Source organism: Alosa sapidissima, chromosome 7 (genome assembly GCF_018492685.1).
Source record: "Alosa sapidissima isolate fAloSap1 chromosome 7, fAloSap1.pri, whole genome shotgun sequence".
Lineage (NCBI taxonomy): Eukaryota > Metazoa > Chordata > Actinopteri > Clupeiformes > Clupeidae > Alosa > Alosa sapidissima.
In genome coordinates this window covers 31,604,076-31,629,961 of record NC_055963.1, presented here as the reverse complement: position 1 = coordinate 31,629,961, position 25,886 = coordinate 31,604,076, and the positions used below count along the sequence as shown (strand labels likewise).

At 43.7% G+C, this 25,886-nt stretch overlaps 2 protein-coding genes across 2 annotated transcripts; both read left to right on the top strand.

Moving 5' to 3' along the window:
• The first annotated feature begins 1,592 nt into the window (after positions 1-1,592).
• Positions 1,593-7,107, top strand: ccn5 (cellular communication network factor 5). Its single transcript, XM_042098600.1, has 5 exons — positions 1,593-1,978; positions 3,390-3,606; positions 3,959-4,207; positions 5,256-5,470; positions 5,745-7,107. Exons 1-5 carry the CDS (start codon positions 1,910-1,912, stop codon positions 6,036-6,038), a joined length of 1,044 nt encoding a protein of 347 aa, XP_041954534.1. The 5' UTR covers positions 1,593-1,909; the 3' UTR covers positions 6,039-7,107.
• A 5,402-nt stretch (positions 7,108-12,509) lies between these two features.
• pfkfb1 (6-phosphofructo-2-kinase/fructose-2,6-biphosphatase 1) lies at positions 12,510-25,292 on the top strand. Its single transcript, XM_042098592.1, has 14 exons — positions 12,510-12,683; positions 17,366-17,491; positions 19,506-19,599; positions 19,682-19,748; positions 20,128-20,202; positions 20,290-20,346; positions 20,513-20,634; positions 20,928-21,135; positions 21,522-21,668; positions 21,803-21,907; positions 22,077-22,206; positions 23,520-23,582; positions 23,804-23,868; positions 24,265-25,292. The coding sequence occupies exons 1-14, from the start codon at positions 12,635-12,637 to the stop codon at positions 24,322-24,324; spliced, it is 1,368 nt and encodes a 455-aa protein (XP_041954526.1). The 5' UTR covers positions 12,510-12,634; the 3' UTR covers positions 24,325-25,292.
• Positions 25,293-25,886: the final 594 nt, after the last annotated feature.

The window sequence follows — 25,886 nt, the reverse complement described above, 5'->3', positions numbered from 1 at the left end:
AGTGTAACCGAGGTCGTAATTTCGTCCACTGCTCATGGCCTTCGGACCCACACACCTCAACACACACCGGCATAGGAGTCGAACGCTCTAACCACTAAGCTAAAAGCCCAGGCTTCCAACTCAACGGTTAGAAGCGTTCTTAAGGTTAGGGGTGTGAGGATTTACACGGGCAACTAGCACGCTAGCTCAGTTTGCCTCCGTTACACTAGGCTAGCTAATTCAGCCCAAAGTATTGTGTCTTTCCATTTGTCTCGTAAGTCCCCTGCCCGAGTTGGAAAGTGTAAGTTAACCTGCTTTCTTGTGGCATTTCACGGAGGCACGTCCCCTTTACCTCGGAGTTCTTGAGGGTACCCCGAGGTGGTCGAATGACCTTACAACAAACATGGCTGTGCCCATAGTCGAGATGAGATGAGAACACATATATTTATGTTGCATTTTCTTTGCATTTGTACTGTTTTGGTCATTTTAATGTCGATGCAATGCTCTTACACACTAGATTACATTGCTGCTTCAATCCGGTCACCAATTCATGCATGCACGGTCTTGCTGTGCGTGCAATACAATGTAACGATTTGTTTTCCAGCCGGTTTGCTAAAGAGGCTACATGTAGCACAAAACAATAACAATGACTAGACTGCTAATACCCCTCGTGGCTCGAAGGGAAACGCGACAGCACTTGTTGAAATTGAAATAGGCGAAATTGAGTTACTAAAAAAAGTTTTTATTATTAATTCACATTGACCATACCCAACAAGGGAGAATGAGGGACGTGTTCTCGTATTCTAGACAAATGTCCAGTAGCCTACTAACGAGACAGCTGCTGCCCTGATGGCATTCATGTTCTTCCCAAAAAGACTACAAACCCCAGCGTTTGCGGTAACAACTCATTCGTACATGTCGTACGGGTGGGCGTACGAGACTAATGGAAAGACCCATAAACTTAGTGGGCTGCCACCATATTTAAAAATGGTGGTATCATATTCTCACTTCCGCCCTCATTTTCACAAACAAGCCAATTAGACAGTAGATGGCACATTACAGATGGCCACAAATTATGTTGTCCATGTGGATTGGCTGATCCAGTGGCCTTCCAGTAGGAAAAACTGACATTTCTTCCACCACAACAAGCATTTGTGTCCACCAATGATTGTTATAAAAACAATATAAAAAATGTGGGTGGAAGTGAGCTCTTGAGGGACACCATTTTAAAGATGGTGGATGCTAACTGGCTAACCTTCCAAATCCTGAGATGACTTTTCCAATTCAGTTGGCGCATAGGTCAGTTATAATGGGTGTTTAGCCACAAACATCCACAACAAGACTCCACTGTCCACTCTGCTCTTGGCTGCGGGTTTTCTGGCTGTATTTGGACACTACCCAGAGCAGAGCGCTTTGCTGTGGCCAGGGATGGGAAAGTTCTGGAAGCTGTAATGGCAACGGAAAGGATCAGCTGGATGCAACAGCAGGAATGTGGAATGCGAAACATTCCCGATCCTGACGCTGTTTACAAGACAGCAGGCTGTGACATCAGTAGCCGCAGGTTATAAAAGTCAGTCGGCACTTGGGCGGACCACACTCCACAGAGAGAGAGGGAAAGACAGAGAGAGAGACAGGCAAACAGACAGACAGACAGAGAGAAAGAGAAAAACAGGGGGAGGGAAAAAGAAAGAGAGAGAGAGAAACTGCCAGAGCGTGTGAGGGATTATTCATGAGATAAAGACATTTTGAGTCAGCTAGTGAGTGAGTGCTGGACAGCAAGCTAAAGAAACACAGAGGAAAGAGGAGATAGACAGACAGACACTGCCACAGTCAGAGGTTCCTTTGAATGAGAACAGCTGCCTCTACTCAAAGTGACAGTGCCACTGGCTGGAGGGGAAAGTGAGTTGGAGAGCGGGAAGCTCAGCTGGCCATGATGAAGCACACACAGATGAGGGCGAGTGTCGTTGCTTGGGCTTTGCTCCTCTTCATGGGCACACAGGTGAGAGCTGCAATCAGTAGCAAGGCCTCATGGGGATGCTAGATAGATATCTGACAGCAAAACCTTATGGGGATGCTAGATAGAAATATGATAGTCAGGGCTTGTGGGGATGCTAGATAGAAATAGGATAGCAAAGGCTTGTGGGGATGCTAGATAGAAATATGATAGCAAGGCCTTGTGGGTATGCCAGATGACCTGTAAACGCAGTAGTGCAGATGCATGGTTTAGCATAGCCCTGTGCTTGTCTTAGCTTGTCTTAACCAAGAATACCTTGGTTACTGTTGCTGCTTTGGAGTTCTATAAAAGGATACTGTGTGAGAAGTGTGGGTGTGAGACTGAGAGGAATCGGTCAGAACTCACCATGTTGAGATTGCTTTTGTTTTTAACCTCGTCCAGGCTTCCATGCTTTTGATATTACAACATCCCAGCAGAGTAGAGGAATGTGTGGTGTTTGGCTTTGCACTCTGGCCAGTGTCCTGCAGTGGGGACAGGTTGAGGATGTTAGTTTTGGAGACGCGGCGGCCGTCTGGCCTTCAGAGTGAACACAGGTCCTCACAGATTCCAGCTATTCAAGCCATTTCCTCTGCATTGCAAAGACCAGTTCAAAAGAAATGACCGCTTCTCCGAGCATAAAATCTCGGTTTGGCCACTGGCTTGGAATATTGGCTCCAAAAGCACCAAGTGATGAGAGACATATTTTTATGCAGGATTAGACCACTGGAACTATTGCACAAGCTCTCTCATAACGTCTGTCTCTGTGTGTATGGGAGCTGGATGTGTGTTTGTAATACCATGTGTGCTCTATCGCTGAGCCATACTAAGTTGCTGTTTTTGATTAATGAGGAAAATTATAAATAATAAAACCCCTTATACCCCTTAGGCCTAATGCCTTTAATTACTCCTCCCAGCAGAGCTATTCCCTTAAAAAAACATCTGGAAATGTTTAAGTATGATTACCTGTAATATGTGTTTGGGACACACTGATTACAGTTCCCCTGCCTGATGCTCATGTAGAATCCCCCACTGATGCTATGTGTACTAGATACAGGATCACATTAGCTTTGCATTGTCAATACTGTTGATATGTGTATACTGTATGTCTCTGTGTGTCAATCCAGACTGTGTGTGTGTGTGTGTGTTCATGTGTGTGTGGATACATATGATGAGACAGTAACCATGTTTAGTGTGCGTGTGTGTGTTCATGTGTGTGTGCATACATATGATGAGACAGTAACCATGTTTAGAGGGTAATGCCGAAAAAAGCGTTGAAGAGTGATTGTGTGTTTGTGTGTGTCTCAGCAGCCGGTGTGTGTCTGTTCACAGTGATGTGCACAAGTATGTGTACTTGATTCTGAATGTCCATCTTGGTTATGAGTGACCCGCTCACAGTAGCATTGTGTTACTATGACAGGTCTCGAGCCAGCAGTGTGGGGGGTCGTGCCAGTGTCCATCTGTGGTGCCCGCCTGCCCCGCGGGGGTACCCCTGGTCTGGGACGGCTGCCAGTGCTGCCAGGTGTGTGCCCGGCAACGTGGTGAGACCTGCAGTGACGCCAACCCCTGCGACACCAAGAAGAGACTGGCATGCGACTACAGTGCCAGCTTCCCTGGTGACCCAGGGGAGTGTGTGAGTAAGTACCAGCCTATGCCTGCCTGGGCACATTTCTGAAGCGCTGCCAGAGGACAGGCCACATAGTGAACACATATCTGCATCCAGAAACCTTACAATCCAGGTCACCTGGTCACCATCAGTCATCAAGCTACTGCTGCATGTTACACCACTGGCTGTCTATCACAACAATGGCCCACGAATATCCCACAACCACAACAATGTCTGGACTCGTGTCTAATAATCACTATGTATGTTTGTGTTTATTTGTCCACTTATATGCATGTGTGTGTGTGTGTGTGTGTGTGTGTGCGTGCTTGTACGTGTGTGTGTGTGCGTTTGTGTATGTGTGTGTGTGTGTGATATGTGTGCAGGTGAGGACGAGCTGGGCTGTGAGATGAACGGAGTACAGTATACGGAGGGCCAGGTGTTCCAGCCATCCTGTGCCATGCAGTGCCGCTGTGCGGGTGGCGGTGTGACCTGCGTGTCGCTGTGCCCAGAGGACATGCGTGTGCCCAGCCCTGACTGCCCACACCCCCAGCGCAGGCTGCTGCAGGGCTCCTGCTGCCAACAGTGGGTGTGTGACACCATAAACAACAACATCCCACAGGATGGACATGCAGGTACACACACACACAACATGCACACCATATACTCACCATACACACACACACACACACACACCAGAGGTTCTTTAAAAACTGAGCCCCAAATTTTTGCCTAGAATCCAACCAGACACTTCCAGGAAACACACATCTCCCTGACTCATAAACAGCCCGTGCCTGTTTTATACAGTCATAAACCACCCCCTCCACCCCTGCAAACAGAGGTTAGCGAAAACATCAAAACCACCTTCCAAACATCTGGCAAGGCCCAACCATGTCACCCCGGCTCCCAAGAACAAGAACAGTACATTTTGTTCTGAGCACTTTCCCACAGAGCAGGAGAGGAGCGGAGTGGAGCGGAGCGCGGTGAGGCGCTAGGCGAGCCAGCGGCAGCGGCCTGATTATTATTACGTATGACTCAGGATATTCAATCTGTGCCGAGCTCTCCTCCTCACGACACTGTTGTTTTTATATTCCCGCCAGCGTCTACCGAACGACTGCGGTCTGGGCCAGCGACAGAAATAGCTGCCATTCTGGCTCGTGGCGGGTGCAGTTAGCATCACCAGATTGCACCCGGCTCCACCCCGTGAAAAGAGGAAGGAGGCAATTAGCGAAGCGTCTGTTTGAGTTGTGTCAGATTTATGTAAGGCTGTCTGGGTCTGCGTCCTGAGGCGCTGAAGTGTCAAGTGATGGCTCACAGGCATTCAGGCAGACGTCCAGATGCGTAGAGCCCACTTTCAAAACATGCATTCATTTCCAACGTTCATCAATCAACACTCAAACACACACTATTATACCTTCAGGCAGGAAAGGCCAAAAATGGTTGAGTCATGATTCTTTGACCATGACGAACACTTTCTCAATTAAGAGAAAAGTGTGAGTAATGTCTGCCTGTGTGTGTGTGTGTGTGTGTGTGTGTGTGTGTTTGTATGTGTATGAGTGTGTAGTAGTGCATTCATCTGAACCCATCTGGGATCAAACAGTATATATACTTATACTCTGAGTGGTCAGAGTAGTGTATTGCATTGTGTACTGACGCGTGTCCCTGTGTGTGTGTGTCCTCCAGCATCAGGCATGGCGTGGGGCGTTCTCCCCGGACCCCCACTCAATCCGTCTCCTGGCTGCTTGGACCACAGCACCGAGTGGAGTGCATGCTCACGCACCTGTGGACCCGGCGTCTCCACACGCCTCACCAACCAGAATGCAGTGTGCCGCCTGGAGAGACAGACACGTCTCTGCACCGTCCGGCCCTGCAACCTCCGCCCCCCGCAAGGCCCAGCGGTGAGTGTGCGACCATGGCCAGCCAAGCAGATACTGCCCCAAGGCATACTGGGATGTGTAGTCCTGTCAAGGGTAGTCAAAGAGTCACCATGTTGTCTCCTCACTTTTAGATGGGTCGTGTAATGAAGATGTCTTTCTTTTATGTGTTTCAGCAGATACTGCCCAAAGGCACACTGGGATGTGTAGTCTTTGAAGCCAAAGAGTAGTTATGTTACTTCCTCATTATTCTTATATGATTCCTGTAGTGAACATGCCCTCCTTCTTTGTGTTTCAGTGGCGGCGGGGGTGCCAGTCAAGTGTGCGTGTGACAGCCCATGTACGTCTCAGGCACCGCGGCTGTGTCAGCACGCGTGTTTTCCTGCCCCGTTACTGCGGCCTGTGCTTGGACGGACGCTGCTGCACGCCACACCACACCACCACCGTGCCCGTCACCTTCCAGTGCCCGCATGGGCCACCGGTGCGCCTTAGCGTCATGACCATCAAGTCCTGCGTCTGCCACCACAACTGCCCAGCACCGGCGCCCGACCACAGGCAAGCACGAAGGAGTCCTGCTGCCTACTGGGCGTAGAGCATCACCACCCTACCCTGCCACGTGGTGGGAGAGCGAGACGTGACTGACTGTGAGGATAGGACAGGGTGTTTTTGAATGTAAAATCCCAGGTCATTATCAGGGACATTAGCATCCACTGACAATGGCACTCGCGAGGTCAACATCACATGACTGGAATCATCCGTTGTGCGTGGAGAAGAGCGCCTGTGTGTGTGTGTCCTGGCACTATTTACTTGATGCTTAGCAGCTTCAGAGGAGATGAGAGGAGGGAGCAGAGCCCCAAAGCTCAGAGAGAGACTGGACCAAGCACTGCCTCTGGTCCTCCTCATCATCAGGCCAGATCGACAGATATCTGTCCAGGCCTATAAAAATTATCTCTGATCCGTGAAACTATGCAGTGGGGCCAAAACTGAACCTGTTTGCTTTATTAAAGTTGTTTTCAAGACGGCATTTCTGTAGTATAATCTGGACACATCATAAAACGGCGATGAAAGGTTTTCAGCGAGAGCCGGCTAACTACCCTATAATCTATGATGTGCATTGCACTAATTTGCATACAAAGGTTTGTGTCTGCAATGAACTTATATGAATATGGCATATTGAAATGATTTCAACGTTATATTTTGTTCCTTACCTTTGATAGTACTGTTGATAAGAATAATATTTACTGTAATAAGGCCTTGAGATCCCTGCTGTATCCTAGGAGGTCTTGGTCTTCCTCAAATATAATATAAACGTCCTTCTGAGGATCATGCCACCATTGGCACAAGTGTGTTCCAAAGCTGAGGAACACTTTACACACTTTAGGGATGACCTTGGTATCATTTTGTTTTTTGTTTAGGTTTTTCTTTTTTCTTTGATAGAGAACTGGAAGAAGGAGTTGTAGCACAGTCAATGTGACATGTAAATTTGTAAATTACTGTATATCATGCCATAAAATGCACTGAAGCATGACGTGTAATACCTTCAATATTGTTTACACAGAGTGTATGAATGTTTTGCTTTTATGTTAGTGTCATGTAATATCTTTTATATCTGTAAATAGTGTGTGTGCACATCATTAATAAAACACATTATTTCTGTTTTATTATGAACTTCATCTCAGACATACCTTGCACACATTTCTCTTGTTTGAATATCTAAGAGAGATATTGACAAAGTCACAAAGGAAAGCACATATGGAGCTGATGTGAAACTATAACTGTAATCCTCAACAGTCAAACCTACTTGAAGTAATTATTTGGCACAACTTAGTAAATAAATTGTTTAAGTGTTACCTATTTCCACAATCATAGATCAATGAATTATATAATACATAATGTAACAATATGTGATATAATGTAATGTATTGTAGGCTAATGTAATATAATATAATATAACAAGTAATACATAATTAATACATAACTATTTAATCCTATATTGATTTATAATTAATTCCATAATAATCATAAATATTATGATACTATGCAAGATTAATGAAACGTAACAACTACATTTGTTTCTATGTATGTTGTGTAAAGTTTCACTAAAATAGCCTACCCTTATAATTTGGGTGTGTCTTATTCTTGTGCTTGGACAACACTGTAAGCACTCACAGTCAATCTAAACAAAATATTTAAGTTAATGCTTTTGTTATAATGTCTTACTCCCAGACCTGTCTGGACACTCATGTGCATGCATGAACAGCTTATTAGCATGATAAATATCTTTAGGTGCACCTTTGAGGTGTATTGTTGGGGTAACCATTATAACCAATTGCGAAAACTGCCCTGCTCTCAATGTAAACCTGATTACTTGGTATCTTTGATCAGCACATCTGTAGATGTCTCCATTTTGGCCTTTTACCCAGCTGTCTTGTCCATTTATGACTTCCCTGCAGACGGCTGTCCAATACACTTCTATTTTCTTATTTGCTACTGTTAATCATCCAATGAGAGAGGAAGCTACGTGTTAGGAAAATGCTAGTTTTAACTCCAGTGAAATGAATTCGATTGCTAGTAGGCTATTGGCTTAATTTCCTTAAGTTGCTTTAAATCTAAATCCAAACTAGATGTACCGCAGAGCGGTACAAAATATGACCGCCGCCCAGTCCAGCACATTTTTTCCACAAAAAGAAATCACGCTGAAAGGCCTATATGATTCTGTCTCACTAAATTGCATTATCCACACTCAATTCTCACTGGTATCTGCTAGACAACAAGTACCAAAACATGATTAGTTCATAGATTTCACATGTAAAATTCATTTTATACAACCCCACCTTGCCTGTTCATAATTCTGAGAAATTCTTGATTGTTTGTGTTATGTTTATGTTATGTGTGTGGGTGTGTGTGTTTGTGAGTATGTGTGTGTGTGTGTGTGTGTGTGTGTGTGTGCGTATGTGCCTGTGCATGCAAGCGTACATATGTCTACTGTGTGAGTATGTGTCATACGTATGATTACTGTGAATGTATGTGTGTGTGTGTGTGTGTGTGTGTATCTGTGCACATGTGTGCACATGAAATGGGTTAACATGACCCCTGGAGGCAAACATACGGAAAAAAATGGTCATCCTAGGCCCTACAGTTCTCAAGATATTCACAGAGAACTGTGTCTGCCCTACCCTCATTTCGGGGGGTCCAGTCCAGCGGGGGGGCTACAGATCAAAACGAAAAATGACGGTTCCATGCTATCCATGTGGGGGTACATGCCCACCAAGTTTTGTGTACCACGGTCTTTCAGTGTCCCGGGAATCCTTGTTGGTGTACGTCACTAAATGTACACATAAATTATTTTATTGTAAGGCCCCCCATGAACGAAAGTACACAAAACTTGGCATGCATTCGGAGGGAGTCATAATTATTCTACACTTTTAATTTCGTGCAGTTTTGACCTTGTCAGCCAGAGATATTGTGATGAAAACACCTAATTTTTTGCTTTTTAATTTTTAACTAGGTGGCGCTATACATGAAATAAGTGGTAATGGGATGGGTTGACATGCCCCCTTAAGAACAACATACATAAAAAAGGTGGACCTCCTAGGCCCTACGGTTCTCGAGATATTCACAGAAAACTGTCTCCGGCCACCTACAGGCCAGTTGGTGTATAGTAACATAAATTAATTTATTGTGTGGCCCCCCATGAACGGAATTCCACAAAACTTGGCGTGCATACAGAGGGTGTCATAATGATCCTACACTTCCAATTTCGTGTAGTTTTGACTATGTTATGTCACAGATACCTTCAATTACAACACCTCATTTTTACTTTTTTGTGTTTAACTAGGTGGCGCTATACATGAAATGAGTGGTTATGGAATGGGTTGACATGGCCCCTTGAGATCAACATAGAAAAAAAAAATGGTCCTCCTAAACCCTACGGTTTTCGAGATATTCACAGAAAACTGTGTCTGCCCTACCCTCCTTTCGGGGGGTCCAGTCCAGCGGGGGGGCTACAGATCAAAACGAAAAACGATGGTTCCATGCTATCCATGTGGGGTTACATGCCCACCAAGTTTCGTGTACCCCGGTCTTTCAGTGACTCGGGAATCATTGACGGAAATTTGGGCATGCGAAAAAGAAAAAAAAAAAAATCTGACTAAACCTTTATGACCGCCGCTTCGCTGCGCGGCGGTCATAATAATTATTAGCTTAAATGGATTGAGTTAATAAACTTTTAGGAGGTAATCAATTTCCTCAGATATTAGAGTTCATTCAACTTGTCCGGGTGCACAGCATAATGTAGATATTCCAAAGGCAAACAACCTCAAATGAAGAACTGATTGGATAACTGCAGTGGAGGGGTTTGCTCTGTAGTCCCTCTGAAACTACTTTAACATGCGTAACCTTCACACAGACATAAGGAAAGCCTGCCCTCTGGTGGAAGTGTCCAGGTTTACATCTCAAACAGGTCATCTTCTGAGAAGCAGTGTCTTGTGAATGTTTTGGGATTAACATTAAATTCTAAGCATGCTTTCTAAAATGGGCATTTGACATGTTATTATTTACATTACCTGCGTCAATTCATGGGTTTCATCAGGCCCCTTTCCACAGGTGTATAAAATCAAGCACTTATTACGAATGCAGACTGCATGGTGCTTGATTATACACCTGTGCAAAGGGACCTGATGAAACCCTAAGAAAATAAGCCATTCATACTGGACACATGCAAAAGCAGTCAAAGCACAAAATTATACATGAGCACAGAACTGGATGCTTGCATAGAATCTAGACTAGCATTTATACATGGGGATTGAAAACTTAAAATAATTGAAACTTTACTTTGAATTTACTACTCGTGTGATTATTTTAAACTACAGTTTTTCTCAGTCGCTTTGGTGCTTTTTTCAGATCAGAATGAACATTCTCATAACTATTAGTTCAACCTCCACAACATTTAGTCATTAATGTATGCAAATACTTTTGGACATGTATCAGTTGCATTCATACAATTCTCTGCTGTTTTTTAACATTATCATTTGCTAATGTCATGTCAGTCAAAATGAACTATACTTATGAATGCTGAATAGTCGTTCCCAATAAAAACTAATAGTCTTCATTTCATTGCTTGAGTCATTACATACAAAATTGTTGAACTAGTTATCAAATTCTGTCACAATGCTGTAGAATTGCAAAGAGCATACAGTAAAAATGTACGTATTCAGTGTCTTGTACTCACTTACTCACCTAACTACAGCAATGTGTAACTTTACTGTAGTTTTTAAATGGCTGTGCAAGTGCTGTATAGTGCTGTCTTGAGCATGTTCAGGTAGTGTCACCGAGTTCTGACCTTTTTTTGCATTGGAAAACACTGAGAGAACTGTCATAATGAAAACATGACAAAGCCATTTGACTATCTTGCTCATAAACGATGGTGTCAAGACTTCTAATTTTGATGACACTGACAGTTTCATTGACATGGATACCTGCTTTTGAGGAATGGACTATCCATTTTGAGCAAGTGACGTGCTTTTGCAGGTCATCCACTATGTTTTGCAGTTTGCACTAATTGTTTTGAGAATTGCACTAACTGCTGTGCAAATGTTAATAGTGATGTGAGAAAAGCACCAAAGAGACTGAGAAAAACTGTAATGTGTTTTCCCAACGCAATTGACAGGTCTCCATAAACATCAACTTCAATAAACTTCACCTGATTAGACCAGCTCTCATATCATATCATATCAGATATGCTATTCTACCTGCCAGCTACCGACATGTGCACATCCAGTCCTAATGGGAAATATGTTTTTCTTTGCATTAGGCTGCATGGTGTTGCCCTTCACTCCGCTCTCAGACTTGACACCGGAGTGGCAGAATGTTGCATTTACAGCAGATGTACATCACATGAGGGCTGTCTTTCACCAGAGCAGCTGTGAGTTACTCAGACACCCAACTGAGGCATTCTCCTGGTCATGTGACTCTATGGATTTCCCCTCTCTTCCCTGTGAAAATCAATACTGATGTTCTAAACTCCCCCAGGCCCAGCACAGCTATCATGGCTCTCCAGTCTCTGCTCCTGTGCAATTTTTAGAGTAAATATTCAACTTACCTGTTAGGGGGAAGTGTTATCAGAGTTCTCACAGCACCTTGTCTTCAGGACTGATGAAACTCAGTCCTCTTTGCCCTCTTCAGTAGGCTACACTTTGAATTGACTCTGTCGTTCACTGTTTGGATGATTCACTACTTCACCTACTTCACTATTAGAGTGATAGATTTAGAGTACTAATAATACACATCTTTGACTTGTTTTTGCCATGATCATGGGCTTCCTATAGCAGAGATTGCCTGTGCAATGTCCACTCACACCTCCGGTGGCTAAGGGCTAATGCTAGCTTAGAGCTACTGGTTAAATGGAGAAGAATGGAGGGGAGGTGGGATGCTCTGCTGTTCCGGAGTTTGTAACGTAAGGCAGGTTGAAATCTCCTTGAAAGTGGAAGTGAATTAGTGAAAGTGGAGTGACGTCTGCCAGTCATCCCTAGGGGCTCCTCACAAACTTTTTTTAGAAACTATTTTAAGAAACATAATTTATGTCTGCTTTGGTTTCAAATAACATGCTACACTGGAAATTAGAGCAAGTAAGTAATGTTCTCATATCACAGTAGCACAGAGTGTGAGCTACTACTTACTCAGGTTTACTAGTTGGGACATTGTCAGCTGTTTGTGTGATTGTGTGTTTGTGTTTGTGTGTGTGGGTGTGTGTGCTTGACAGCATAAAAGCTGGGGTTGTTTAAAGGTCATGCCCTTTGCCCCCCTTCTAATTGTGTGCATGGATGTGTGTGTGTGTGTGTGTGTGTGTGTGTGTGCCCTGGTGTTGGCCCTTACGTGTACGTGTATGTGTGGGTGTGTGGGTGTGACCCCTGTGTCTGGCACTAACTAAAGGCCAAGCGCTGCTCCGAGGCGGATCAGGTGTCGCGTGAATGGGACACATGGGGGAGGGAGAGGTGGGGCGTGGGGGGGCTTCGGGGACCACTGAGGCGTTTTGTTACATTCAAGGGTGACGAGCAAGCGGGCACACACACACACACACCCCCACACACGTGGCCGGTAGACTTCAGTAGGTGCTCAGTCATTGAACACTCAGCAGACACACTGAGAGGCCATAGAGACAGAAGGAGAGACTGAGAGTGAGCAAGCAGCATGGATTTACCTCAAGAGTTCCGCCGGCGTGTGCGCTGCGACAGTGCAGGTGAGTGGGAAAGGCAGCGCTGAAGAGAATGCTCTTCATGCTTTGTGCAGACCGTGGTGGACGCACATGCTCTGAAGTGCTGACTATTTGCGGTCAGCAGTAAACAGTGTCTTTGGACTTGCTGTGTGACCTAGCTGACTGACTGACTGACTGGGCATGCTTGTTCTTGTTGACATGGTGACAGCATGGAAAAGCTGCACGACACCCAACAGGGCTCCAGAACACACAATTTAGTCTCTAGGGGTCCAGGTCAGTCCCGGCGTCATGGGGGGGCTTTGGGGGGCCGGGCCCGTCCTGGAAGTCATCTATGCCCGCCCTGGACGAGCTTGGCTGCACCAACCAAACCCACTTCCCCAATCCCATGGATTGATTTTGAGCCCTAATTAAATGTAGCCTAGCCTATATTATAGGCTAAGTTTGTCAATATAGCAAGTAGCAAACAAAACTTCTGTATTATTCCGTAGCTAATCAATCAGGAACATTAGGTAAGCCCAGCTATCACATAAATGGAGAGGAGGTTTTAGTGGCGCAGTCTACTTCACTTCTGCACTACCCGTCATCCGATGACAAATATGGCATCGCTCGCAGGTAGGCTATGTCTCCTATCGTAGTTAGAAGAAGTAGGCCTAGTAGTTTCTGGGTTTGTTTGATAGCGTTAACCTTTACTGTGTTTTTTATTCTGGCCTAGTTGGAGAACATAGGGAGCTTGTTACCGCTTCAGCGCCGAAGTTATCCGTAACTTCGGGGCTAACTTCCTAACTTTATCTGAAAGTTGTTAGCAAATGAACGAGGATTTTGGTTTTATCTGCGGATTTATTTTTGCACTTTTTCCACACGCGTCTCAGTTCTCTAACAGATATCCCCTCTCGCTTTCTCTCTCTCCATCCCTGCGCACGGAAGCTGCACCATTTTACAACATTTTCATATTAGAATGTTTTGTCAAGTGTCAGCTTAAACTACCGTGATCAATTTAAGTTATCGTGCCCCCCTGGAACGGTGTAATGCCCGTCCGTGAATTTGTGTCTGCCGCTGGGTCTGGTCCAGGTTACAAAGTCGCTCTTCTCTCTGAACTTATGGAGCCTGTATTGTCCTTCTATTTTGAGCCATTACTAGAAACACAACTGCGGTGTGTATAGTGGTGGCAGGCAGGCAGCTATGTCAGCCTTTTGTTTATGAATGAGAGGAACATGGCTGACCAGCTGTTTGCCTTCACCTTCTGTGATACTGTTGTCAAGCACTCTTGCTTGGCTATTGACTGGGCATTCCCACTGTGAGAGCACCAAAAGAACAGAACTGTAAGCTCCACCTATATGGTCTGTTCTGTCTTTAATATACTGTAGAGGAGGAGAGGAAGAGAGAGAGAGAGAAAGAAAGAGAGAGAGAGAGAGAGAGAGAGTCAACAGACCTCGGAAGCTGTACACTCTGCACACTCTGATCTTTAGCTGGGTCGGGGTGAATTCCTCTTGGGACATCCTATCTGGAGGACTGTACATACCCCCCAATGCACTCCAGCACACACACTCACTCACACACACACCCACACACACACACACACACACACACACACACACACACACACAAACACACCACACAACCTGTGCAGTCACACACACACACACACAAACACACGAGTTAACAGTTATATTCAAAATGAAGTGACCAGTGCACATTTTAATATGACCGTGAACTCATTCAAATGTCACTCAGCAACCATAGCAGGACATCAGAAAAAATGTGCAGTGGTCCCTTCATTTTTTCCAGAGCTGTATGTGCCAGTACCAATATTTTCATCTTAGAAAACCCCCTTACGACATTAGAGCTGCCCCACATGTGTCCAGGAAGAGTGTTTAAATACTGCCCCTATAGTTTGCTCTTTTAGTTTGCTCTTCTATAGTTTGCGCACATACCATGGCAGTTGCATCAGATCTCTGTAAGCTTTAGGGTATTGCAAAAGTGCTTCTGCAGAGAAAGGCGTTCCGATGAGCCAAGAATACTCCCTGTCCTTAACCCTTACACAACGTTTACGCAACCATGCCATGAACATAAACATTCCATATGAATGACATTTAAGTGACCTCATATCTAAATAAGGCCATGGCCATTCTGAATATGTGCCTGTAGATAATCTGGATATTTAACCGATCAGACATTTGTGGTCCACAGTTGGTGATGCGGCAAACCGTTTGATGTGCATCATATATTGTATCTTACATTATATATACAGTAAAGGGTTGTAAAGGAATAATGTAATGTCATTAGTGATCATAGTTGATCACAGATTAATCACACATCATTGAATACTTAATACTCTAATCACCATGGAAGAGATTTGTTTTATGCAAACATGTTCAATTTTTGAAATAATGACAAAAAAATGCCAAACATTATCCAACACAAAATAATGACGAACATTACCCAATGGCTAAAATAATGTAGTATAGTCTATATACATCTACAAACAGGACACCCCTGCACTCTTTACTCACAAGAGGCATCTACCCCCATGTCTGCTGATGGACACCATGATGACAGCATGGTTTGCGCTTTGCATCGCAGTTTCTGATGTGGGTTTATTTCTTCTATGTCCTTATTTCGGTATATAGTACATTTAAAAGGCACCTCTTACACATTGTAGATGTTTTCAAACTTTGGGTCTGTTTGATGACTGCATGAATTATATCAACATGATGAACAATTCCCTACCTGATAAAAATACAAAAAGGGATTAAGACATACAAATGAAATGGATAAATCCAGACACCTCTTCAAGAAACTGGACAGATCCCCATTAGTTCTATTATGGGGGCATGAGTGGTAAGGGCAGGCAGGTCATTTCAATGCCTTAAAAAGGTTACAGTAAAAGGGCAACAACAACAGAACTAACAACACACACACACACACACACACACACACATGCACACATTTCAGCAGTAATGTAACTGTACATTTTGAATAATCAAAATGTTAATAATCATTGTGGTTTCTCAGTGTCTAACTCCATAACTGGATGATCAGATTAGAATATGAACTCTGAGTCTTAAACTCCGGGACAGTGGATCACGGATTCCAGAGGATTAAAGAGAGAGCTCTGTCTAAACGCTCCCTGGACTTCTGCCGAGATCGCTCTGAGGGGAAGAAGGGATACCAAATGTTCACCTTTCTTCTGTCTGGGTAGCCGGGATGTCTCTCCAATTCAGGTGGCACAGACTGAAGGACATGTTCAGCTGAAACACTGGCACGTTTGATCATTCTTCGAGAGTTATTGTTAATTACTGGACAGTTATTCATCTTGTAGGCAAGCCCCAGTTGCCTGGACAATGAAAGACCTATTCACTGTGTTTGGATGAGTGTGTGTGTGTGTGTGTGTGTGTGTGTGTGTGTGCGTGTGTGAGAGTGTGAGTGTGTGTGTGTGTGTGTACGTGTACGCATGCATGTGTGTCTGTGCGTGCAAGTCAATTCAACTCAAACACTGTCGTGCCAAATTGCACCTCCCCCAAAGCATCCTGCTCCTTAGCAACAGTCAGGTGACCTGAGAAGATTTGGCAGTCCTTCCTTGTGGACTGTGTGTGTGTGTCTGTGTCTGTGTCTGTTCGTGCGTGTGTATGTGTGTGTGTCTACAAATACGGGTTCACTCAGCTGTGCAGGGCCTCACGGCAGCATGGCCTCTGTCCATAGTGAGCTGACTAAGGCGCCGCTGCTGAAGATATGGCTCCCTGAGCCCAATAGCAGACTGACCAAGCGAAGGGGCTGTGAGTAAGGACTCCTACTATACCTCACTCTCTCTCATTCATCTCCTCCTCTCGCTCACAATCTCATATCTCTCTCTGAGTTCCTACTGCTTTCTCCTGGCCTTCACCTATCACTTTCTCCTGGCTTGTTTCTTCTCTTAATGGCACCGGTGTGTTTGTGTGTGTGTGTGTGTGTGTGTTCGTGTGTGTGTGTGTGTGTGTGTGTGTGTGTGTGTGTGTGTGTGTGTGTGTGTGTGTGTGTGTGTGTGCGTGTGTGTGTGCTCTCATGCATAGATAAAAACAAAAAAGTGTAACAGCAGGTCATGTGGCTCATTATTATTCTTTGTTAAAAGAGACACGGGCAGAGCTTGTGGATTTGTGTGTTGTTGGCTTTGATTGGATGGCTGAGGGTACTGTTATAATCAGTTGCTGTCTGTTGCTGTAGTTACAATGAATGGTCAGTGTGTAAGTGTGTGTCTGAATGTGTAAGTGAGTGTGTTTGTGTATGTTTTTATGTGTGAGTGTGTGTGTGTTTGTGTGTGTGTGTGTATGTGTGTGTGTGTGTGTGTTCATTCATGACTGTCATTCCTGAATACAGAAATGGGACAAGAGATTATGTTCAGACCTCTATCGTGACACTAACTCGTTATCACATACAGTACCTGCCAACTCTTAGTGTGTCCCACACACAGGCATCTCTCTCGGCAGGTCGCCACATATAACCTGCCATTATCTCAGTTAAGTTTTGCTTGACAGATATAGGTTAATCTGGCTTGTCGCAGATTCCATGTCACAGCATGGTATCCACTTCATGTCATGATCTTTTTCCATATAATATATTATGTTATCTAAGAAGTGATTTATTCTGTCTGATCAGTAACAGCAGGAGTCCATTATTTCTGGGCAAACCTGTGCATACTTGGTGGAGTAAAAAACACTATCCTTTATTTGCAGCCTCTCGGCCCCAGTTCACCAACTCTCCCACTGTTATTGTGATGGTGGGACTGCCTGCCAGAGGGAAGACCTACATCTCCAAGAAACTCACACGCTACCTCAACTGGATCGGTGTTACAACCTCAGGTGAGAGAGGAACTGGTCACTTCAGGTGTGTAGTAGCCTAGAGACGACTGTGACCTTAGTTGTATGACAGTTGTATAGTTTCCCATATATACATATGTGTTTATAAGGCCCACAATTCCCTTTTAAAGGTACACTATGCAGGTTTAGGTATTTTTGGCTAGGCCTACTGTAGAGCTCCCTCTAGAGTCACAATATACAGTATTTATATTTTACTTTACTGTTATAAATAGCAAACTTCTTGTGACTTGTCCCCCATGTACACAATAAAAATGCTTTTGTTGTGTAGGTAAAGGATTAACAACAGGCAAAAATTAAGAGCTATATCTACTGACAAGGTAATGTTTCACGATTCTCACAAGATTCGTCAGGCCGCCGTTCTTGAAGTTGCTTTGCTGGTTTTCTCGGTAGCGACTTGCTACGTCTATACTGTATATGCTAGGTGAACGATTCGCCTATATTACAAGTTCGTTTACCATCGAATTGGCTTTGTAAAGGTTATATGAAGGTGAAAATCTTGCATAGTGTACCTTTAAAAAAATAAAGAAATAAAGATGTTACCACCAAGGGATAGGTGTGCCAACAATGTGTAACAAAGAGCCTTAGTCTTTCAGTGAATAGGCATGTGATTAGAGTTTATAACATCCTAAATTCATGTAATGGCATATGGTCACGTGCAGGGATGGCCAATATTTATGATACATGTATTTGAAATATGTATTTCAATTGTGTTGAAATACGAAATAGGTAGTATTTTGTAATTTGAAATGTGTTGGGTTGAAGAAAATGGCTATGTATTTTGTATCAAAATACAGTACAGGTGTGTGTATTTTTATAGTTTAAAAATACTGCCAAATATTTTTGGTAAAACCAATACTTTTGGTTACGTGATGACATTGTAAAAGTGCAAAACAATGAATGTAGTCTCTGACTGGTGCTGACTTAGTAATTTGCTCAGACATATTGTGATCAGAATATTGAGATTCAGGAAGATGATCCAGTGCAAGATGATAATGTCAGAGACTTTCTAATGAGGAGACACAGCACTCAAACAATCCTCCATAGAAATGCATGGGGTTAGTTTGTAACGCCAATATGGCCGTTGTCTACACATATTCCACCCCTTCCTCGGCAAAACGTCGACATGTGCCAATCATGTGGTGTGATGCGAATACATTGAGCCAATCATATGGTGTGTTGTTGTAAAGACATCGTGCCAATCATGTGTTGTGAACTCGCTGCTGGAGCAAGGTTGGTGTCGTGAAGCTTTGCGCACGCACATTTCTGCCGAATAGGATGCCCGATGAGTGCCCAAAAAGCGTTGCAATTTGGCCACCGAGTGGAGGGACTTGCCTAAAAGGACTTTGGTAACGTGTGGTTTCTCACACACACACTCCCTCTCCCACCAACCTCAAACTTCTTAAGAACTTTAATCATACAACACTTAAACACACAATTAAAAACCTAAAGCAACACAACAAACAATTAATATGTATGCCCCTTAGCATCTAGAGTAGTATAAATTAACTATAAATATGTGCAGTGTATTAGCAGTTACCTTATAAGAGCAGAATAAATATGGCTATATCATATGAACAATGTATGAACAATATGTACGGATATGTGCAATGTAGTAGCATTTTATTACAGCATTTTATTTTGATATACAGTATGGTGTGGCTTTTGTTTTGTAGTTTATTTTGATACACTACATATATACACACTTAATTTACACTACATTTTGATGTATTTTTGCCCATGTGAATGGTAAACACACCTGTGTTGCCACCATCCAGGCAGGGTGTTGACTATGTAGTTTTGTGACTTGCTGTTTGCAAGTCAACTCCTTACTGTTGGTTTTGGGATGCCGTACGGATTCAGTAAATATTGATATAAATCTAAATACCGGTATATTTCCCCAATACTGCAGCATTGTGTATTAACTAATCGATTTTTAAAAGAGCAGAAACACATTTGTGGCAGCTAGTTATAGTTAATGTACTCTCCCTCTTTGCAGTGTTCAACCTTGGTCACTACCGTAGGGAGGCGGTGCAGTACAAAAACTATGAGTTCTTCCTGCCGGACAATGAAGAGGCCATGAAGATACGCAGGTATATAGTAGTTAGCAAATCTGAATGTCACAATATGAAGTCAGTAGAACCGTATTTAATGCAGTTATCTGTTGGGTTTTAGGGAATGTGCTTCCCATGCCTTGAAGGATATTGCTAGTTACTTCTCCAAGGAGCAGGGGCAAGTAGCCGTGAGTAAGAGGACAAATGTCCCCCAATATGTGTTCCGTGTCGCACACACACACACACACACACACACACACACACACACACACACACACACATACAGACACACACACTGACAGGACACATGCAAAAGAATGTAAGAATGTTGAAACATTGGTTGCAAATTTTGGCATTTCTCAGTTTAACCATGCCATGCCTATCCATGTCTACATGTTATGTGGGCCAGACTTCTCTTGATAGTTGTAACAATGTGATACATTTGATCTGAGTTATAAACAAATCGCATCACTCCCTGAAACTGAAATACACACTGTTTCAAAAGCATATTTGATCAATCCAGTCAGAGGAAAATAAATAACTGAGTGGTTCCTGTCTACTCCACAGGTGTTTGATGCCACAAACACGACACGTGAGAGAAGAGCTATCATTCTTAGTTTTGCCAAGGAGAAGGGCTACAAGGCAGGTCCCTAATTAAAACAATTCCTGAATCTGATATTTTTATAGCATTACATAATCTAAGCCTGTATGCATGTCTGTGTTTCACAGGTGTTTTTTGTGGAGTCCATTTGTGATGATCTTAATATCGTAGAGGAAAACATCATGGTAAGACTATGACTAGATGGGACTCCAGCACTAAATACATACAGTACTTTATGTCTTCTATGCTGTATTAAGGCTATGGGAGAGGCTGGGGAATATTGGCAGTAGTTGCTGGTTTTTAATCTAAATGGACTGTAAAGACATTGGCCCTGACGTGTTGACCCCACAGCAAGTGAAGGTGAGCAGCCCTGACTATGTGAATGCTGATAAGGAGGAGGTTATGGAGGACTTCCATAAGCGCATCGAGTGCTACAACCAGAGTTATGTGCCAATCGATGACGTCAAGGACAAGTATGTCCATACACAGCACAGATGTGTTTAGGTGTGTGTGTGTGTGTGTGTGTGTGTGTGTGAGGTATATCTTAATCAAGTAACCTCATACTGTAGGTGTCTGTTTCTCAAGTGGGTGGGTAGGTAAGTAAATTGATTAATTGGTTCATTGATTGATTGATTGGTGACAGTATCATACAAACATTTCTGAGTCAAATGAGCATTCAGTAGCATGCCCCTCACAGTTGCGTATAGGAGTACAGAAACACCTGTGGATCCATGTATCTCTCTGTATCTCTCGCCCTCCACTGAAGGAACCTCTCCTACATTAAGATCTTTAACGTGGGCTCTCGGTACCTGGTGAACCGGGTGCAGGACCACATCCAGAGCCGGATCGTCTACTACCTGATGAACATCCACGTCACACCACGCTCCATCTACCTGAGCCGCCATGGCGAGAGCGAGCTCAACCTGACAGGGCGGATCGGGGGCGACTCCAAGCTGGCACCCAGGGGTCAAGAGGTGCGGGGCCCTCTGCACTCATTGCCCCAAGCAGGATCAGATAGGACTGCTCGATTAGGGCAAAAATCATAATCACTATTATTTTGTAATGATAATGGAGATATTTGCCTTTTTCGTAATCTTTAGACAAATATATATAACTCTGTAAGAGTATTGTTGCAAAATAATCATTGTATCTCAATTATGTTGTTTTCATAATTTTAAATTTAAATTTGACTTTTAATTAATTGCCCTAGAGACAGAGCACCACATCAGGGCAGAAGCATTATGCTAGTGTAACCACTCTGAGGATAGGTATTTGTGGGCAGACTGAAGGGAGGTCCATGTGTGAGCATAACACCTTATAGTCACTCTATGAAACTCTGTCAATCTCTGCCTGGCTGCAGTATGCACGTGTCTTGGGGAGGTTCATGAAGGATCAGACCATTAAGGATCTGAAGGTATGGACCAGCCACATGAGGAGGACCATCCAGACAGCTGAGGCTTTGGGTGTCCCTTACGAACAGTGGAAGGCCCTCAATGAAATCGATGCAGTAAGCTCCATGAATATTGCTACATGAAGAACATTGTGATATTTGTTTAATCTGTGCGTGTGCGTGTGCGTGTGTGTGTGTGTGTGTGCGCGTGCATGCGCAGAGGTGACCACACTGTACCTTATCTGTCTCAGGGTGTGTGTGAAGAGATGACCTATGAGGAGATTCAAGACACTCATCCGGAGGAGTTTGCCATGAGAGACCAGGACAAGTACCGCTACCGCTACCCCAAAGGAGAGGTGACTTCCGTCCACCTGTCCCTCCTCTCTTCTCCACTCCCCATCCTCTCATCTTCAACCCCTCTCCTCTCCTCTCTTCTCTACTTCCCATCCTCTCATCTTCATACCCTCTTCTCCTCTCCTCTCTCTGTCTCTGCTGTGACCCACTGTCAACCTCTCTGTCTCTCAGTCCTATGAGGACCTGGTGCATCGGCTGGAGCCTGTGATCATGGAGCTGGAACGCCAGGAGAATGTACTGGTGATCTGCCATCAGGCCGTCATGAGATGCCTGCTCGCTTACTTCCTGGATAAGAATGCTGGTGAGCTGCACTAACACCTTAACACCTGCACCTGCACTAACACCTTAGTCCAAGCCTACACCGCACACACACAAACTCCACAATAGCTTATAGTTACCTGACAAGTCAGCTTCATCTGTGAATATGGACTTCCAAATACCTTGCAATAACAAAAGTGTTTAGTTTTTCTCAGTCGCTTTGGTACAGTATATTTCTCAGATCAGAATTGAAATTCGCAAAACTACCTGTTCAATCTTCACATCATTGTGTCATTAAACATCAAAAAAGCAGTTTCTCTTTGATGATTATGTACAATTCTCTGATCAGAATTGAAATTCTCAAAACTACCTGTTCAATCTTCACATCATTGTGTCATTAAACATCAAAAAAGCAGTTTCTCTTTGATGATTATGTACAATTCTCTGCTGTTTCCTACTTTATCATTTGCTTATGTCATGTTGATCAAAATGTATTATAATGGGGCTCTGTTGAATAGTCTCACTCCCCACAACATTTAGGCATTAGTTCATAGCATAAGTCTTTACATGCAAAATGGTTGAACAAGTTGTCATAATATGTCAAGCAAGATGATATTCATTGTGATGTGGATGAGAATGTGTGGCCCAACAGATAGGAATGTCAGGTGTAGGGAGACTGCACTGTAATTCCTACAGCTCTGCATGTACAGTTTTCCCTAAGGAGATTGTCCAATGTTCACATTTGTTCACTTTTGTTTTCAGTTTTTTTTCCTTTTTGCTATGCAGTGCTGTCTTTTCCTTTCTGTATTGCAATGACATGGTCTGTCAACAAATGACAATACAAACCGTAAAAGCGTGAAAAAAATGTGAATCGGTGTAACCTACCATTTACAATACAGTAATTGTCATCAAAACTTTAGACATAGTTTACATCAGAACATCCCTCCAGAGTACACTGTTATATTGACACCATGACTAAGCAATTTGCCTGTCTTATCCGTACACAATTACACAAGGACTTGTCATTCTGATGGCACTGACATGTTCATTGACACAGATATTTACTTTTGAGAGATGAACTAAGGATTTTGAGCAAGAAAGTGGCTTTTGCAGGTAATCCATGGTGTTTTGCTATTTGTTCAAATTGTTTTGAGAAATGCACTTACTGTTTTGCAAATGTCGAGGATGATTCGAGAAATGTACTAAAACGACTGAGAAAAACTGTAAAACCAGTTGCCATGTTTAATTAAAGGCTTTTTTCATATCATATTTCATATCATATTTCTTTTTTGCCTTGCAATAACTCTTTCACCTCAACAGGCTTGCTTGACACATATATTTCATCTCCTTCTCCAGGTGAACTGCCCTACCTAAAATGTCCGCTGCACACAGTGCTGAAGCTCACACCAGTGGCCTATGGTCTGTCAAATTGAACCTCACAAATTCATATACACACGGTGTGCATACAAACACATACTGCTGATGTGTACAACAGATCCATACATATGTTTGCCATAGTATATATAAATGCTATTGACTCATATCAGCATACCAGAAAGAGCTCATAGTAATCATGAACAGACAAAATAGTTGATGTGGTACGCAGAAAAACATGTGACTGTGCTTGTCCCTCAATAAAGGATGCCGGGTGGAGTCGTTCTTCCTGAATGTGGAGGCGGTCAACACACATCGAGAAAGGCCTGCGGTGAGCTGACTACTGCAGCAGGCCCTCTGTTTCTGTTGGCCACGCGCTTTGAAACTGTGTTTGCTCTGACGTGATAACTGTTCGGAGAGTGAGACTGTCCTGCTCCAACATGGATGGGCTGACTGTGTGCAGTGTGCTGCTTGTAAAAGAGGTGTTTGCTCTAAAACTGTCTCCATACTGTGACCATCTCTGTGCTGTGGCATTGGCATCTCCTGTGAGAGGGGAGGTCCGGTATCTGGTATCGGGTCTTGGGTCTGGACCCATGAATGTTTGCACTGTGTTTTGCATTGTGTTTTGGTCACTCCTCAGAGATTTGTCCAGTGTTTGATCTGTGTTGGTCTGCTCTGTCCTGATTTCTGCGATGTGACTGTGTGCCTCTTGTGTTCCATCTTGTAGAACGTGGACGTGGACAGGGCGCCTGATGAGGCCTTGGTGACCGTCCCTGACCACCTGTGAGGAGGTTATCACTCTCACCAGATGCCAGTACACTCCACCACCATCTCCGCCGGAGACAAGCAGTGTCAGTGGACTATCCAGCGCTGGACTCACTGGCAACCTGGTGTCATGGATTTGGGAGAAGAGAGAGAGCAATAGTAACAATCTATGAAGTGCTTCAGAGACAAACACAGATTGTTTTCAGACGCAGACACAACTGGGGAGAATATCTCTGTCCATCGGCCAAGATAAATCTGTCTCTGTGTTCGCCTTTGTATCATTTGACTATGAAATTGTGCAAAGACCAGTTTGATCAAACAATATGAAATGAATAGTAAAACAACTTGGACTGACTTTGAGGGGTCTAATAATTTCTCCGGCACAGCAACACCTTGATCATCAGCACCATGGACAGCAGCTAAACAAGCAATTAGCCTGTTTACACTCTCTCCTCTCGAACAACCTTTCAACAGAACTGTGTATGGTCAACTGACTGTCATGACTGTAGACATGACTATATAACTGTAAGTGAGTCATGCATTATGAAGAGATGACAGATGCTAACAAGGATGGCTATGTGTGATCTACAATGTCAAACGCGCACAAACTCTCCAACTGTACAAAGTCTAGCAGTGGGGCATTAAATATCATCCATGACAGCGAGTACATGACTTCAGACAAAGCTATTTAGAAACTGGAGATAGGATTGGCATGTGCATTTATACTGTTGATGTCTTACATCCACACATTAGGACAACTGGGGGACAGTTAAGATATAATCTGCTACTAGTACAGATGGTACCAGTCACTGCTTGGTTGGATTTACTGAAAAGTTTTTTTTTCCATCATGTATCAAATTAGAATGCTGTGACAATGTTCAGATGTCCTGCTAGCTCAGCTAGATAACTATTATATTTCTTCGACCCCACAGAGGTCACTTAGAATACTGTATGTGACTTCTGATGACATAAAATGTTTGTAATAACAGAGCCTTGGACTACTGTATGAGTGGGTTGAACAGATTACACCTGACATGTCTTTTCTCCATAGTTAAATGTCTGTTGGTGATCCACGCTTCAAGTTCATCTCGGGTAACTTTTGTTACTTTAGTCTTAGTGCGTTATAGCTGCACTTTAGCAGGGTTGGCTAAACGCAAGTAGTTCCTCGACCAAAAAAAAAATCGAAAGAGTGACTTCGGGAAGTTTCCAGGATACACACATGCAAAACGAAGAGCATTAAATCCACACAAGCCCAGCCCTCTGCGCGCTCCGCACTGTGCAATGCTATTTCACCGTTATCTGATTGTCGTTTATAGGCTATTGCGTGCGCCGTTGGACGTCTTTGGTTTTTCATGTTTGTGCGCTCTTGCGAATTCCTGTGGATTTCTGCACTTCAAAGGAAGGAGGGGCAACACTATCCCTCGTGAATATAACTTTTGTCACTTAAAATGTGAGGCTGGCACCTAACGGTAGTTTTACGTACACTCCGTGAGGCTGGAGCCTGGGGAACTTGCCAAGCCAGGAGATAACGGAACTCCAAGTCATTCCTGAGCAGAATATTCATCATTACACCTGGAAAATGCC

Bases quoted from the DNA above. Each gene is read 5' to 3' on its own strand.
- ccn5 (XM_042098600.1), top strand. From the start codon at position 1,910: ATGATGAAGCACACACAGATGAGGGCGAGTGTCGTTGCTTGGGCTTTG. The intron at 1,979-3,389 runs GTGAGAGCTGCA...TTACTATGACAG, and splicing joins TCCTCTTCATGGGCACACAG to GTCTCGAGCCAGCAGTGTGG. The intron at 3,607-3,958 runs GTAAGTACCAGC...ATATGTGTGCAG, and splicing joins TGACCCAGGGGAGTGTGTGA to GTGAGGACGAGCTGGGCTGT.
- pfkfb1 (XM_042098592.1), top strand. From the start codon at position 12,635: ATGGATTTACCTCAAGAGTTCCGCCGGCGTGTGCGCTGCGACAGTGCA. The intron at 21,669-21,802 runs GTAAGCTCCATG...TATCTGTCTCAG, and splicing joins CCCTCAATGAAATCGATGCA to GGTGTGTGTGAAGAGATGAC. The intron at 22,207-23,519 runs GTGAGCTGCACT...CTCCTTCTCCAG, and splicing joins CTTCCTGGATAAGAATGCTG to GTGAACTGCCCTACCTAAAA.